The 16285-nt window shown below is 38.5% G+C and overlaps 1 protein-coding gene across 1 annotated transcript in view; it reads left to right on the top strand.

Moving 5' to 3' along the window:
- Positions 1-16285, top strand: part of LOC124387534 (vascular cell adhesion protein 1-like) — a 78263-nt gene that overhangs the window by 28369 nt on the left and 33609 nt on the right. Inside the window, exons 5-7 of the mRNA XM_046851945.1 lie at positions 6701-6958; positions 7120-7389; positions 16004-16189. Coding sequence (XP_046707901.1) covers positions 6701-6958; positions 7120-7389; positions 16004-16189 — 714 coding nt within the window. The remainder of the gene's footprint in view (positions 1-6700; positions 6959-7119; positions 7390-16003; positions 16190-16285) is intronic.

Here is a 16285-nt window from a genome sequence, read left to right as displayed (position 1 = left end):
CGGTTCAGAGGGACGTCGCGTGCTGGACTGACCAATCAGTGGCTGCTCTGCTGGATGCTGAAGAGAGCCAGAGAGGTGAACACCTTCACCATCACGGAGCATGACGTGAGGAGGGCATTCAAGAGAGTGAATACCAGGAAGGCAGCAGGACCAGATGGCATCACAGGTCTGGTTCTGAAAGGCTGCGCTGACCAGCTAGCACTGGTGTTCACTAAGATATTCAACCTCTCACTGGAAGAGTCTGTTGCTTCAAACAGTCCACCATTGTTCCTGTCCCCAAAAAAAACCCAGCCCGCCTGCATCAACTGTCAGCGAGCTCGGGTGCAACGGTAGGTGCAGAGTGACTGGATGATAGGACCCAAATGCAGGATGCTCCAGACGATAAGAATTGAGAGAGAAGGGTTGCACAGGCAGGAAATATTTAATGTCCGAATAAACAGCACAAAACACAGTCGCGGCAGGGTTAAAGTGGAAGAAACAGATGAGAAGGATAGAACAGGCAGGAAAGCAACATGTAGAAAAACCTATGAGCAAACAACAGAAGCACACACTGGGTTAATATAGAAAAAAAAGAAAAACAATAATGTCCAAATACTTTTGACCACATAGTAGTAGCACACGCTGGGTTAAGCAGAGCGGGGCGAAGCGGGGGGGCGTGTCCGAAAACAGAAGTGAGTCCGAAAACAGCCAGAGGGAGAGAGCCGGAGAACAGAGCAAAGGGGATACAAAAATCCGAAAAACCGAGGGCAGGCAAAAATCCGAAAAACCGAGAGATCCGAACATGAATGTAAACATTCCACAGGTAAAAAAATAAGGGCAGGAAGGTCTCAAGAGCACGGAGCCGAACGAGACAATCTGGCAGCGAGCGCAGGCAGCCGGTGGCTATTTATACAGATACAAGATGGCGGGTATGCCGGTGTTGCCGGCTGAAAGATGTCGCTGAACCGGAAGCGGAAGTCGTGATCGCGGAAATGTTCGGGCGGCTGGCTGACATCAACGACTATCGCCCTGTAGCCTTGACCTCAGTAGTGATAAAGTGCTTTGAGAGACTGGTCATAGACTTCGTCACTGCCTCACTACTAGACACCCTGGATCCTCTACAGTTCGCATACTGCCAGAACCGTTCTACTGAGGATGCAATTGCTCATCTCCTCCACACTACAATGAGCCACCTGGACTATAGAAAAGGGAATTATACAAAGATGCTGTTTGTGGACTACAGTTCAGCATTTAACAGCATAATTCCCTCCACACTCACCTCTAATTTGGAGGTCCTGGGACTCTGCCGCTGTGCCAATGGATCTCTAACTTCCTGACAGACAGACCACAAGCCGTACGAGTGGAAAAACACACGTTATCGACCCTGGACTGGAGCTCCCCAGGGTTGTGTTCTGAGCCCCCTGCTGTACTCACTGTACACATACGACTGTGTGGCACTTGCAACTCCACCACTATCATCAAGATTGCTGATGACACTGTTGTGGTGGGCCTAATCTACAACAACGACGAGATGGCCTACCTACAGGAGGTTAAAAACCTGGAGAGATTGTGCCAGGAGAACAACCTTCTTCTGACCGTTAGCAAGACTAAGGAATTGATAGTGGACTCAGGTGCTAAAGACTTTTTACACTTGTACCACTAAAAGGGTTCTGACGGGTAGCATCACTTCCTAGTTCGGGAACAGCACCATGCAGGACAGGTGAGCCCTCCAGAGGGTGGTGCATTCTGTCATATGTTTTCTCTAAATCCACAAACGCACAATGCAACTCCTTCTTACCTTCTCTATACTTTTCCATCAACATTCTTAAAGCAAATAATGCATCTGTTGTGCTCTTCCACGGCATAAATACATTCTGTTGTTTACAGATGGTTACCTTTTCTCTCAGCCTGGTTTCCACTACTCTAACCCAAAACTTCATAGTGTGAATGATCAACTTAATTCCACTGTAGTTACTGCAGGTCTACACATCCCCCTTGTTCTTAAGGATCGGTACCAGCACACTCCTTCTCCATTCCTCAGGCATCCTCTCACCTTCAAAAATCCTGTTAAACAATCTTGTTAAAAACTCCACTGCCATCTCACATAAACATCTCCATGCTTCTACGGGTATGCCATCTGGTCCAACCGACTTTCCACTCTTCATCCTCTTAATTGCTGCTCTCAATTCCTCCTTACTAATCATATGCACTTCCTGCTTCACCAACTCCACACCATCCAACCTTCTCTCTCTCTCATTTTCCTCGTTGATCAGCTGCAGGTACAAATCCTTTTCTCCTTCGTTAGTGTCCAACTTCTCATACAGCTCATCATATGCCTCTTCCTTGGCTTTCGCCATATCCCTCTTTACCTGCTGCCGCATCTCCTTGTACTCCTGTCTACTTTACTCATAACTCTGTTGATCACAATTCTGTTTTGCCAACCTCTTTCTCCTAATGCTTTCCTGCACTTCTTCATTTCACCACCATGTCTCTTTGTCTTCCTTTCTATTTCCAGATGTCACACCATGTACCTTTCTAGGTACACTCGCACACTACAGTCTTCCACCTTCAGTTTCCACCATCTAATTCTTCTTTCAGTCTTTACACTCCTCCTCATCTTCTTTACCTTTAAAACCATCCTACACACCACCATCCGTTGCTGTCTAGCTACACTGTCCCCTGCCAACACCATACACTCTCCAATCCCCTTCAGGTTGCATCTCCTACATAGAACATAGTCCACATGTGTGCACCTTCCTCCACTCTTATAGGTCACCCTTTGATCCTCCTTCTTAAAATAAGTGTTCACCACTGCAATTTCCATCCTTTTAACAAAATCTACCACCATCTGCCCTTCCACATTCCTCTCCTTAAAGCCATACCTACCTATCACCTCCTCATCACCTCTATTCTCTTCACCTACACTGGCGATCAAAATTAGAGAACAATTTATAAACAATTATACACTGTAAAAAAATGAAAAGTTGACTTAACTTAAAATTTCAAGGCAACTTGCTGCACAGCTTTTTTGAGTTTACTCAACTTTGGACCAAGTTGTTCATTCAACTCAAATCACTGAGTAAAGTCACATATCTATTTTTTGTTCAGCTAACAGTGTAGTTGTTCACTCAACTCAAATCACTGAGTAAAGTCACATATCTCTTTTTTGTTCAGCTAACAGTGTAGTTGTTCACTCAACTCAAATCACTCAGTAAAGTCACATATTTATTTTTTGTACAGCTAACACAGTTTTTCTAGTCAAAATTACTTGTAATTATTTTCCAATGTGTCCCAATAAATTATGTTATGTGAACATTTTTCTATGAGTTTTCTGGACAAAGATGTTTTGTTAGCATTTACACAATGTTATAAAATAAAACTATAACTGCAGACTTTAAGTTTTTTTGTGTATTATCTTAAATACAAACAAGATCAAACAATAGCCAAGGTACAACAATACCACCTTCTCTCAGAATGAGAGGTAAGTACACTTCAAGGCTCTTCTCTGTTCTGGCACCGAGGTGGTGGAGTGAACTTCCCCTAGATGTCCGTACAGCAGAGTCCCTGACTATCTTCAAACGACGACTGAAAACCTACCTCCTCCTGAAATACCTAAATTAGCACTTTCCAAGTTTGTAGAATTCGAGTTATATTTATATTAAGTTTATAATCTTGCGTACCAGTGTAGTTTTATTAATTACTAGAGACTCAAAGCACTTTTGTACGTTGCTCTGGATAAGGGCGTCTGCTAAATGCCACAAATGTAAATGTAAATGTAAATAGCCATACCTCCTAACAGTAAAAAAAAGAAAGTCAAAATAAAAATCCTGGAAAAATGTCAATCAATAAAAAAACAAAATGAAGATAATTGAAGATTCACTTTTAACCTTTTAACGTGTAAAGGCTTTGACTTTATTCCTTAGATGCTTAAAACATTAAAACACTAATAAACATGTAAAATAAAACATATTAAAACATAAAAGTTCAACACTGTAACACTGTCAACAATGTCAACATGTACCTTACAGAAGAGTGGGCAAATTTTACATTGCATGCTGAGCTCTGAAACCAGAAACCCCAGTAAATAAGCTGTATATGTGTTTATGCCTATTGCTGACCAATGTACACTGGCGATCAAAATTAGAGAACAATTTATAAACAATTGAACAATTCTGAAATAATGTCATCTTCACTGCTCAACAGTTGAAGGAGTTTGTGTCCTGTCTATACCATGCTACCAGAACACCTTTTCCACAAAATAAGGCATTTAAAAAAAACATTATTTTGCAGAAAACACACTGATCAAAATTAGAGAACACTTTTAGATACCTCCCAGTTATTGGTGTTAATCTGGTACCTGGTGCTAATTTCCTTGATTATCTGTCAACCCCTATTTAACTGGCAGCCTAACTTCCAGTTTCACTGACTCTGCAAGATGGTGGGCCGTTCTAAAGTGACTGAAAGCCTCCGGCAGCAGGTTGTCCAGATGAAGGCCAAAGGGATGACCCTATCAGCCATAGTAAGACAAGTTGGTCGTTCCAAATCTGTGATTTCAAGAATATTGAATCTTTACAACATCACAAACTCATTCAAGTCCGCCAAGAAGGCTGGTCGTCCACAGAAGACAAATACAAAAGAGGACACAATACTGCGGAGGATCTCAATGGGCAATCGTTTCCACACTGCAGCTGGAATTGCTCACCAGTTCAGCGCTGAACAGGGTAAGGATCTGTCTCGTCATACAGTGTCTCGACGTTTAAGAGCATTTGGATTGAAAGCAACTCTGCAGTGACCAAACCTCTCATTAGCAGAAAGAATCAAGTCATGGCCAGTCACCGAACTGTGAAGGAGACTGAAAGAAGAGTGGACCAAAATCACACCAGAGCAGTGTGAGAGACTAGTGCTGTCCTGTGGCCGCAGATGTGCTGAAGTAATTCAGAGCAGAGGCCTCTACACTTCCTACTAATTGCTGACTGTTGTAACCCTCAGAAAATGTTGTTGGAATCTTTTTGCATGCTACAGTCATTGTTGTTCTCTAATTTTGATCAGTGTGTTTTCTGCAAAATAATGTTTTTTTTGGAAATGCCTTAGTTATTTTGTGGAAAAGGTGTTCTGGTAGCATGGTATAGACAGGACAAAAACTTTTTCAACTGTTGAGCAGTGAAGATGACATTATTTCAGAATTGTTCAATTGTTTATAAATTGTTCTCTAATTTTGATCGCCAGTGTATATGTATTTAAATAAAAAAAGGCTTTTCAACCAAACAGTTAAAAAGAAAAAAGAAAAAAAAAAAAACAGCACGGGCCATGAATATTTCAGTAAATTACAGAATCAGTAGTTATTTTGGCTAATTGGTGTAATTGGTGGATTTTAGCTTTCTGGGTTACAAACACCTTTAGATTGTTTGTTTTATTTGGCAGGTTAAATCTGTATGTTGCCTGAAATACATTTAAAACAGTTACCTCTTGGTCAATCCATCTTTCCTTGTGCTGCCACTGAACAGTACAATCTACAGTGAGACAGTGTGAGCATTGTTGAGTAGAACTGGTGTGAGGTGAACAGAAATCATATGGCACAACACTTGTTTAGCTTTGGTAGGAAATGTCACTAAAATTTGAAGTGAAAAATATTTATGTTGCTTAAATAACTTGATAAAGGTTTAGGGTTGAGACACATTGTGATCTGCATTTATTTCATTAATAGTACTTGAGCACTTTTGTACGTCGCTCTGGATAAGGGCGTCTGCTAAATGCCGCAAATGTAAATGTAAATGATCAAAAGGTCTCAGACCACCTCTGAAAGAACTTTATTTACAGCTGAGTAGATGTTATTTATTCCATATTGTATTGTTACTTATTTAAATAATGATTTTGGTGTTAAATTACATATATAACATATTTTCTTATTTTTACAGTCTCCTAAACCTGTGGTGATTATAAAGCCTGATACACAAGTGTTCAGAGGAGAGACTGTGACTTTCAGGTGTGAAATACAGAGAGGAAGAGACACTGAGTGGAATTACGACTGGTATAAGGATGATATCACACTTGACTCAAAACACGCTACACAGGAGTTCAGTATCAGCTCTGTTCCAGACTCTTCTAGAGGGAAATACACCTGCAGAGGAAGGAGACACAGTGACAATCAGATCTCAAAGACGAGTGATCCTGTTACTCTCACTGTATCAGGTGAGTGTGGAAATGCATGTTATTACTTGTAAACTGTATGTGAATGTGATCACAAGTTTTAGATTGTGTTCCAGATTTTATTGAATGAGTAACAAAATTATATAAAGAAACAAATTCTTGATGGTTCAAAGATCAAATGATTTTACTGCTCTTTTCACTCTGTTTACTTTTCAGTTTAATTTTTTTATTTTTCTAATTTAAAATAAATAAATTAATTGAATTTATAACCACAGCTTATTAGTCTTTGGGATTGTTGTAACATGTTCCCTTGTTAATGTTTCACAGCTTTAGAATTAAACATTGTTGTTTATAAAACATCATGAGGCAGTACCCTGACCTTTTGCACTTCAGTTCTATCATTGTATTAATTTTTGTAGACAATTTACTGCCTCTAAGCTGTAAAAAAAAAAAAATCACATTGCTTTAACCTTTAAAATAAACACTGTATCGACATGCTTCATTCAGCACAGAGATAAAACAACTGCTTATGTTGTTAATGTAAATCCAGTTCTTAATCATTTCATATCAACAGAAAAACCCACACCGACTGTGAGTGTGAATCCTCAGAGCTCCATCTACACTGGAGACAGAGTTACTCTGAACTGTAATCTGCAGTCTACTGGATGGAGCTTTTTCTGGTATAAAGGTAACCAGAATTCACCTGAACCACAAAATACCAACCCACTCAGTGTGACAATCTCTAATGAAGGACAAACAACATACTACTGCAAAGCACTCAGGGGAAACTATGAGTCAGAGTTCAGTGCTGCAGATACAGTTACAGTGAAAGGTACGTCATGTTTTCTACATTTTCACTGCACATTTAAAGGTAGAATGTATGTAAGAAAATCTTAATTATTTAACATTTATTGCTATTGTATAATAATAGAAAATTATGTTGAAATAATTATTACTTGTACTGTTTGGTACATTTTTATTATCTTTGTATAGTGAGACCAAAACCTGTAGTGAAAATACACCCAGCTGTGAATGTGTTCATTGGGGAAACTGTCACTCTCACATGTGACATACAGACTGGAGGATCCTGGAAGTATCACTGGAATAGAAGTAATGAAGAAATCAGAGCTGCTGCAGGAAAGAAGACCTACACAATCACTGATGTTAAAGACTCTAATAAAGGTCCTTATAGCTGTAAAGGAACTCAATCATCAGACCCAAAATACACACAGAACAGTGATTCAATTACACTGACTGTATCAGGTGAGTGTGTTTTATATCACATATTCTCTCATATGAACAATTTAAAGTGTAGACATGTATTTCTCATGATCCCAATATCCACACAAAAACCACACATATTGTGACCTTTTTATCTTTGTATGTCTGTTAGCTTGTTTAGTTTACACAGCATGTTGAATTGTGTATGTTGTCAGCCATGTTTGTTTAGGGTATATCTGTAGTTTCATACAGCTTCCATGTGGGAACTAAAGGATGCTCTCAAGGATGTTCGCAAGAAAATAAACTTGAACAGGAAACATCATTAAAAAAATGCACAATTGTTTATTGACAGCACAAACTCAGACTGTGTGATTAATGACTAGGTATCTTGTGTGCAGGTAATTAAATAGCAGTTTAACACACATGGTATGAGACTCTCAGTCACAACACAAAGGCTGAGGTTCTCTTTACAGATGTTTACTGCACGCAGACATTAACACCGTAGAACTAAATAAACAGTGTAGCAAATGGGAGAGAAGAGGGACAAACAATTAATACAGATAAAATGAGTATGTAGTTGGAACAACAGTTTGTCCGCATTCTCCGCCATTAAATGTAGCGAATTTAGCTTGCATAGAAAGGGAAATATTCATAAGTAATTATAACGGGTTATAGTTACTCCTAAATATTTAAGTTAAGTTCAAATTGACGGTAATGGAATTAACCTTACACTTACTTTGTCTGTTCGTCCGCCGAACAGACAGTAAATTTTTATTATGTTCTATAAAGAGGTATCTCCCCGGCCAAGAAAGACACAATTCCCTTTTAATTTATACTGTAAAAATTTATACAGCATGTAGTTCAGACCAGATGTTGCAGGAATCTTGTTGTGGGCGGTACTCAGAGACAATCACTTGTGAAAAATATGGCGTTTAATGAATGAGACAAACACAACATAAAGCTAACTACACAAACAAACAAAAGAAGTAAAGAAAACACAAATAAAAATGAAATAAACAAAAGTTAAAATTGGGAAAGGAGGAGAAGAAAGGAAAAGAAGAATGGAGATAAAGGAAGGAAAGGAATGGCAAGCTTAAGCTTTAAAATTAATCACATCCTAACTGAGAAATCGTCACGGAAATTTAAATTCACCTTAATATTAATGGGTTCAAACTTAACACGCATCCAAATTAGTTTGGTAAACCGGTAACTTGCATTGGTTTGTTGCACAATAGTCCGGATGCAGTAGACAAAAGAATCTTGGTTGAGTCGGTTAGGATGGAGTCAAATGTTCTTCCAGCTTCTCCTGAAGATCAGAATAGTTGTTGTTCTCAAAAATAAAGCTTGCTGGAAGATCTCAAAAGAGATTTAAAATCTCGTCCCAAAGAGTTGCTGCTGGGCTGTTCTAAGCGTCCGACTCTCCTGGCCTTCAGGCTTCGGGGGTCCGAGCCTTTCCGGTCGAGCCGAGTGAGCAAGCTTGCTTTCCTTGACTGAACGTCGATTAGTTGGGTTCAAGATGTTTTAAAGGTCCTGAACCCCACCCATCCAATGCTATGGCCTAAAATTTTGGAGGGAGAGACTCCCTTTGTTTATGTGTTTATACTCGCTTTGGAGAAAAAGTTTAAAGTTTTATCCAAAGTGTATCAAGACAGTATGGTACCTTTCGTGATCAAATAAAATGCACCATTGTTTGAAAAATAAGTAACAGATAATTTTGTGGTCATTTGGATACTAAACATGAAGAAGGAATGACGGCATAAAGGCAGCGGTACATTACAAACATAGATCAGTAATCAAAGTGTAACCGATGTTACTACGATATTGTGTTCTGTTAAAAAAAAATGAAAACACAAAACAAAATGCACTTTCATTAGGAAAGTGAAGAGCAGACAATTTTGTATACATTCTGACATCAGGCCTTAAAAGGACATACAGCATTAGAACAGGTATACATTAACATGCCGGGACCAGTAATTAAAGTATAACCGATGTTAATACAGTGTTGTGTTTTGATACATAAATAAAATGCACCCTTGTCAGGAAAGTAAGGAACAGAAAATTCTAAGTCAATCAAGCCTTAATAGACGAGACAACATTAATAGAGTTACATTAATAGAATTTTTAGAGTACAACCATAGTAAAGGAGGAGATACATACAAGGTATCAGTTTATGTCGTGGAATGTGGAGCATCTTATTTATTTGTTTAATTAGTAAAAGGAATGCCAAATTGTGTTTTTTGTGTGTGTGTGTGTGTGTGTGTATGTGTGTGTGTTTTATGGTTGAGGGTCCCTATGAGATCAACCAGAGAGCCCAATGGAGTTATCTGGCTTGTGTCTTCCTGGGTGGGGGTGTGACACTGGAATGCAGACTCTTAATAAAATTGTAAACCGGGTTGCTCATCGGTTGATTGAAGAGCAGATGTTGAAGGTTCAAAGAGATGCCTAGGACATGAAATCTAAACTGCCTGTGCTAGACGGTACAACAGGCTGAAAATAACAAACATCAGTCCCAAATCCAATTGCATGGAAAACACATATACGATTTTGAAATTGTAAATAAACGAAAAAATACATCCACATGAATGGGGGGGAATGGGGTTTAGAGGCGATAAGCGGAGGCAGAGGGAAAACTCGTTTTTTACTATCACTCCTTTACACTATGTACTTTCAAATTTTTACTTTTTCTTCTTTGCTTATCTTAAATTTTGCCATCTAGCAGTGGCGTCTCGAGCTCGTACCTCAATTTTTTGCTCGCATAACAAAGCAAAAAAACGACCGAGTGACCGCTCGTATCTCAGAAAACTCATACATTAATGCACTCGTAGGTCAAGTCAAGTCAAGTCAAGTCAAGTTTATTTATATAGCGCTTTTCACAACATACATTGTCTCAAAGCAGCTTTACAGAAATCAACAGTCAAGGTGAATGGTGTGCATTTATCCCTGATGAGCAAGTCATGGCGACTGTGGCAAGGAAAAACTCCCTTAGATGTTATGAGGAAGAAACCTTGAGAGGAACCAGACTCACAAGGGGAACCCATCCTCATTTGGGTAACAACAAGTGTTTGATCATAAATCTTTCACCAATACAGAACACTGGAGAGTGAGAACTAACATGAGTACTGGAGTATAAGATTATAAGTAATGTTCTTTCTACAGTCTTATACAGTCTATATGGTTATAAAACTAGGAGCTACTGAGCAACATTTGTGATCATCACAGATCCAGCAACAGCTTCTCCATGCCAGAGCCTTTAAACACTCCAGGAGGTCCAATGTCAAAACTCCACACATGTAGCAGGATCCAATTGGCACTGGTACGTCTCTAGATGGTTCAGGATGTTTGCAAGTCCGGCATCTACTTCTTTAAAGTCCATAATCTTCACGAGGTGGGACATGACTGGAGATGGTTAAACCTCAGGAAGCCTCTGGATGGGGAGAGAAAGAGAAGCAGTGGAGAGCAATTAGCGTAGCTGCTGTTCATGATATTAACAGCACAAGTTGATAATGTGCATGTGATCAAATATTCTGGAGCACAAGGTTATGATGTGAGAGGTGTTATGTGTAGGCTTTGCTAAAAAGATATGTTTTTAATCTGCACTTAAACTGGGTGAGTGTGTCTGAACCCCGAACACTGTCAGGAAGACTATTCCAAAGTTTGGGAGCTAAGTGTGAAAATGCTCTACCGCCTTTAGTGGACTTTGCTATTCTAGAAACTACTAGAAGCCCAGAGTTTTGAGATCTCAGGGAGCGTGATGGATTGTAGCGTGTTAAAAGACTGGAGAGATACAAGGGAGCCAAAAGATTTAGTGCTTTATAAGTGAGTAGCAGTAGTTTGTAGTCTATTCGAAACTTAACAGGAAGCCAATGTAGGGACGATAAGATTGGGGTTATGTGATCATATTTTCCTGACCTAGTAAGAACTCTTGTTGCCGCATTCTGAACTAACTGAAGCTTGTTTATAAATGATGCAGGACATCCACCTAGTAATGCATTACAATAGTCTATTCTGGTGGTCATAAACGCATGGACGAGCTTCTCTGCATCGAATATAGACAACATATTGCTTAGCTTAGAAATATTTCTAAGGTGAAAAAAGGCTGTTTTTGTAACTTGGTTGATATGATTTTTAAAAGACAAGTTGCTGTCTAAAATAACTCCCAGGTCTTTTACTGTTGAACTAGTGGTTACAGAACATCTGTCTAAATGCAGGTTGAGATCAGAGGCGATTTCTTTAAGACTGCAAGGGAAGCTCGGCTTCCCTTATAATGTCACAAAATTAATGGTCAAATATGTACTATTGTATTAACATTTTTTTGACTAAAAATGCGTTAGAAAACGTTCATCTCAAAGACGAGTTCGTTCAGAATCAGTTACATATAGCAGGTCGGCTGACTCGATTTCCTTCTCATACATTCCCGCAGCGTTACAGTGCATTTCCCTATTGAAGCCCAGCGTCCATTGACTTCAATGGGGCTGCTTTGAACGGTTTTTTTCAGCGCTTCGAAACTAGACGGTTTTAACTAGGGCAGTTTCTGTGCTATGATGGGGTCTAAAACCTGACTGAAACTCTTCAAAGATATTGTTCTCTTGCAAGTGGGAACATAACTGGGCAGCGACAATCTTTTCTAAAATCTTAGACATAAATGGGAGATTTGAAATTAGTCTGTAATTTGATAGCGTGTTTGGATCCAGATTAGGTTTTTTAATGAGGGACTTAATAATATTTAGAAGAGGCTCACCAGCTGTATATAACACTTCCTTCAGTAGATTTGTTGGAATGGGATCTAACTGACATGTTGTTGATTTAGCTTTGATAATAACATCATACAGCTCTTCCTGTCCTATACATGTAAAACAGTGTAGTTGTGGAGCTGAAGGTGAGACTGTGTCAGGAGATGGTCTTAGAGGTTGAACTGCCACAATTGTTTTTCTAATGTTATCTATATTTTCAGTGAAGAAATTCATAAAGTCTTCACTATTAAACTGGGATGGAACACATTTTTTTTGATCCCTGGTTTGTAGTTAACTTAGCTACTGTAGTAAAAAGGAACCTGGGATTGTTTTTGTTATTTTCTATGAGTTTGCTCAGGTGTTCAGCTCTAGCAGCTTTTAGCGCGTGTCTGTAGCTGAGCATACTGTCTTTATATGCAATTCTAAATACCTTCAATTTTGTTTTCCTCCATTTTCTCTCCAGATTACGGGCTGTTTTCTTGAGGGCATGCGTATGACCAAGGTGCAGGTGCTTGTTCTCTAACCTTTTTTAACCGGATGGGGGCAACGGTGTCTAATGTGCTAGTGAGGATGTGGTCTATGTTGTTAGCCATTTCATCAAGATTATTAGCAGTTATGGGTTTAGTGTGAAATTGAGAAAATCGGGCAGGTTATTTATGAATCTGTCCTTAGTGGTCAGAACAATAGTCCTACCAAGTCGATAGCATGGTGAAACACGGCTAATCTGCTCTACCAGTAGTGTGTACAGTATAAGATAATGTGATGTCATCACTCTGAGGTAAAATATCTATATCAGTGACGTCCGCTCCATGGGATATTATTAAATCTAGTGTGTGGTTAAAATGGTAAGTTAGTCTGGTGACGTTTTGTTTAACCCCAAAAGAGTTTAATAATTATAAATGATAATCCTAGAGCATCGTTTGCATCATCTACATGAATATTAAAATCTCCTACAAGCAGCACTTTTTTTAAATTGATCAAGAGGTCTGAAAGAAACAAACTCTTGTAGGTCAAGGTACCACTGTAAAATGTAACCAAAACAAGTGAGTATCCAGGTGCACAAGCGCCATCTAATGGAAACAGATATAAACTCAGAAAGCTTTGTGATTGCAAATACACATGGTATGAAATGTACCACCACAGATCACCTATAAACATATTTTTTCCACAAAAAACTTATTCCAAAAAAACTAAGGGCATGAGCTAATGGGCATCTGTGGGGGGTTATAGGTAAATAAATTAAGCTCAAATTAAGCATTTGTCTACAATGCAGAGAAGCATTACAGTGTCAAAGAACCACCAGCCACACCTCCCTCCAAGGCTGACACTCTCACTTAGCCTCTCCCTGCTCTAATAAGCTACACCTGTGCCCCATTTAGCTAGCCCCTTTATTCCCCTTACTCACGGTCGGACCTAATAGTTGCTATCATAGATTGCCCAGACTTCCTACGACTCATGTTCCTTAAGCTCCATGCTCCTGGCTATGCTTCAGATGAAGCACTCAAGATAAGTCCATGTTTACATGTTAAGATTTAATAAAGACATTTTGTTGTACTCATGGTTCCTATGCCTGGTATATTCATGACACACAGCTTAAATATTTAGTACATAAAAAAAAACCCCACCCACACACACACACACACAGAATCTATACTGTGGATTATATACAGGTTTTATACAAGGTTTAATTTATATAACTATTTCCCTTGTTTCTAAATTGCATGCTTAAGACAGAAAAACAGTGAGTTATTGTTATAAAACTTAAATGTAAACAGAAGTGCTAACTGTAAAAGAATAACAAAGGCAATATACAAGCACACAGTAGACGAGCACAAGCATAACAATTTATTTAACATAAAAATAAACGCTCAGAAAATCAGTGTCAGTCAGTGTGTCTGCATGTGTATGTAATGTAGAATAGTAATAGATACATTAGTCCAAAAAATGAGACAATGGAAAATCCATCCCAAAATGAAAGTGCTGTATACAGATGAGTGTGTCATAAGAGAGCTGTGGTCATGTGACCATGATCTCCATCAACATCAAATTTAGAATGGACTTCAGTGCCCTTGTGGCAAATTAACAGTCACCTTCTGTCTCTTCTCTACAGTTTTTACCAGGTGGTAACTTTTATAGCATCAAACTCATGAGATTTAGTTGTGAAACCACATCCACCAGTCAGCCAGCCGGAAACTCAGACACAGTTAGTAACAGAGCTATGCGATGGGCCACACACACACGCTATTAAAACATCCTAAATTTCCAGATAAAGACATCTACATTTTTAATTTTTTCATCTAGCAATTCTGATATAGACAATTCTGATAACACATTTAAAGTAATACAGAGAGACAAATAAACAGAAACAAACAAAACTGTATTCTAATCAGTTTGTTCAGGAGCATGACACAATGCATCTGCAACTACACTCATATCATTTGCTGTGTTTTACAGTTATGTTGTATGGCTGTAGAAAGAGAAGGCAACACATTAACCACTTACTCACGGTTTGTGAGGAATATTAGAATAATACAGGGTGTCAGAATATGCCAGTATGTGTCAATATAACCATCAAAAGGGACTCTCCCTCACTTACACCTCAAAGTGCTGAAAGGTGCAAATTAAAGATTAAATAGTTTCTTAAGTGTTAGAATTTAGAATGTTAAAATAGACTTTATTTGTCACATATACATCACAGCACACTGAAATTATTTCTTCACATATCCCAGTTTGCTCAGAATCTGGGTTCAGAGCGCAAGGTCAGTCATGATACAGCGCCCCTGGAGCACAAAGGGTTAAGGGCCTTGCTTAAGGGCCCAAGAGTGGCAGCTTGGTTATACAGGGGCTTGAACCCCCAACCTTGCGATCAGTAACCGTTAACCGTTGAGCTACCAACTTCCCAAAGTTGAACTTAAATGTAAAGAAGGTTTAAACAGTCAAGTCCAGTACAATATCTAAAGGCTGTAAAATAGATTTCATGATGTTCCTGCTATAGAAACCTCATTATATATGAGTAAAGGCCTGCCTGAGAGTGGATGAGTGAAGAGGACGAGGGTCCAACTTTAATATTGAACAGCTGTAGAATTTGAAAGAATGAGAAAATCTTTATAATGCATATAAACATTTGATGAAGTATTATGTACAGATGCTTATAATATACAGTCTACAGAATCCAAAATAATGAAAACTTTTCTAATACATATTACACTCCTTTTTCTTTGTATCAGATGATTACAAAATTAATTTCTTATATTATTGTCTATTTTTTTAATTGAGTTCTCTTGCTGACAACCAGTTTTCCTAAAAATTAATTAAAAAGGATCAAGTAAACAGGATTAAAATCACAATGTAATTCAGGCATGAATCAATAATAATCATAATTTTAAAAATATTATTGGACATTTTAATCCATAAAAGCCGATTTTTGCCAAAATTTCAAGCCAGATGAAAGCACCTTAATAACCCCACAAAAATAGAGAGATTTTTCTGTTTTGTTAATGTGTTAATATTTAAATAAGCAGGTTATTGAAGTAGACTGTGAAATACAGGCTGTTATTCATGTTTGTTGTCATCATGTTGTTTGTTGTCATCCATGTTTGTGTTTGTTTCCTTGCTATGACACAATACCCACTGTTGTTATTTAGTAAAATCACAAAGGTTTGTGGAAGTGTGTGTTGGTGAGAATGGCAGCTTAATCAGTTGAATATCAGTGGTCAGGTAAACCTGCATGTGGTGTAGAAGTGACTCTCAGAGATCAGTGTAAAATTTTTTTTAATGTTTTAAAATTTAATATGCCTTTTCTGATTTTTTATTCTCATCATGTCTCAATAAAACTTATTTCCATCATCATCAGAGCATATTACTGTTTACTGTAGATTAGTGTAAAAAGTACTACATATTCTGAAATTATATTTAATTTCTAACAGAAAAACCTGAACCCGAACTCACATCAGAATGCAAAGAAGCTGCACTGACAGGAAACTCAGTGACTCTGTACTGCACACTGAAGCAGCAGTCTGCTGGATGGAAGTTTTACTGGATCAAAGACACACAGAACCGTGAAACTGAAATAAACTCCTACACCATCAGTTCAGTTAACGTCTCTGATGGAGGTCAGTACAGATGCATTATTGTTGTGATTTGTTGTGGACATTTGTCCTATTATGCTGGCAGTCAGGAACCAGGTTGATCACCATATCCAACTAGTA

This window comes from Silurus meridionalis, chromosome 6 (genome assembly GCF_014805685.1).
Source record: "Silurus meridionalis isolate SWU-2019-XX chromosome 6, ASM1480568v1, whole genome shotgun sequence".
NCBI classification, from domain to species: domain Eukaryota; kingdom Metazoa; phylum Chordata; class Actinopteri; order Siluriformes; family Siluridae; genus Silurus; species Silurus meridionalis.
Note: the sequence above shows the minus strand (reverse complement) of the source record. Positions and strands in the feature narration are given on the sequence as shown.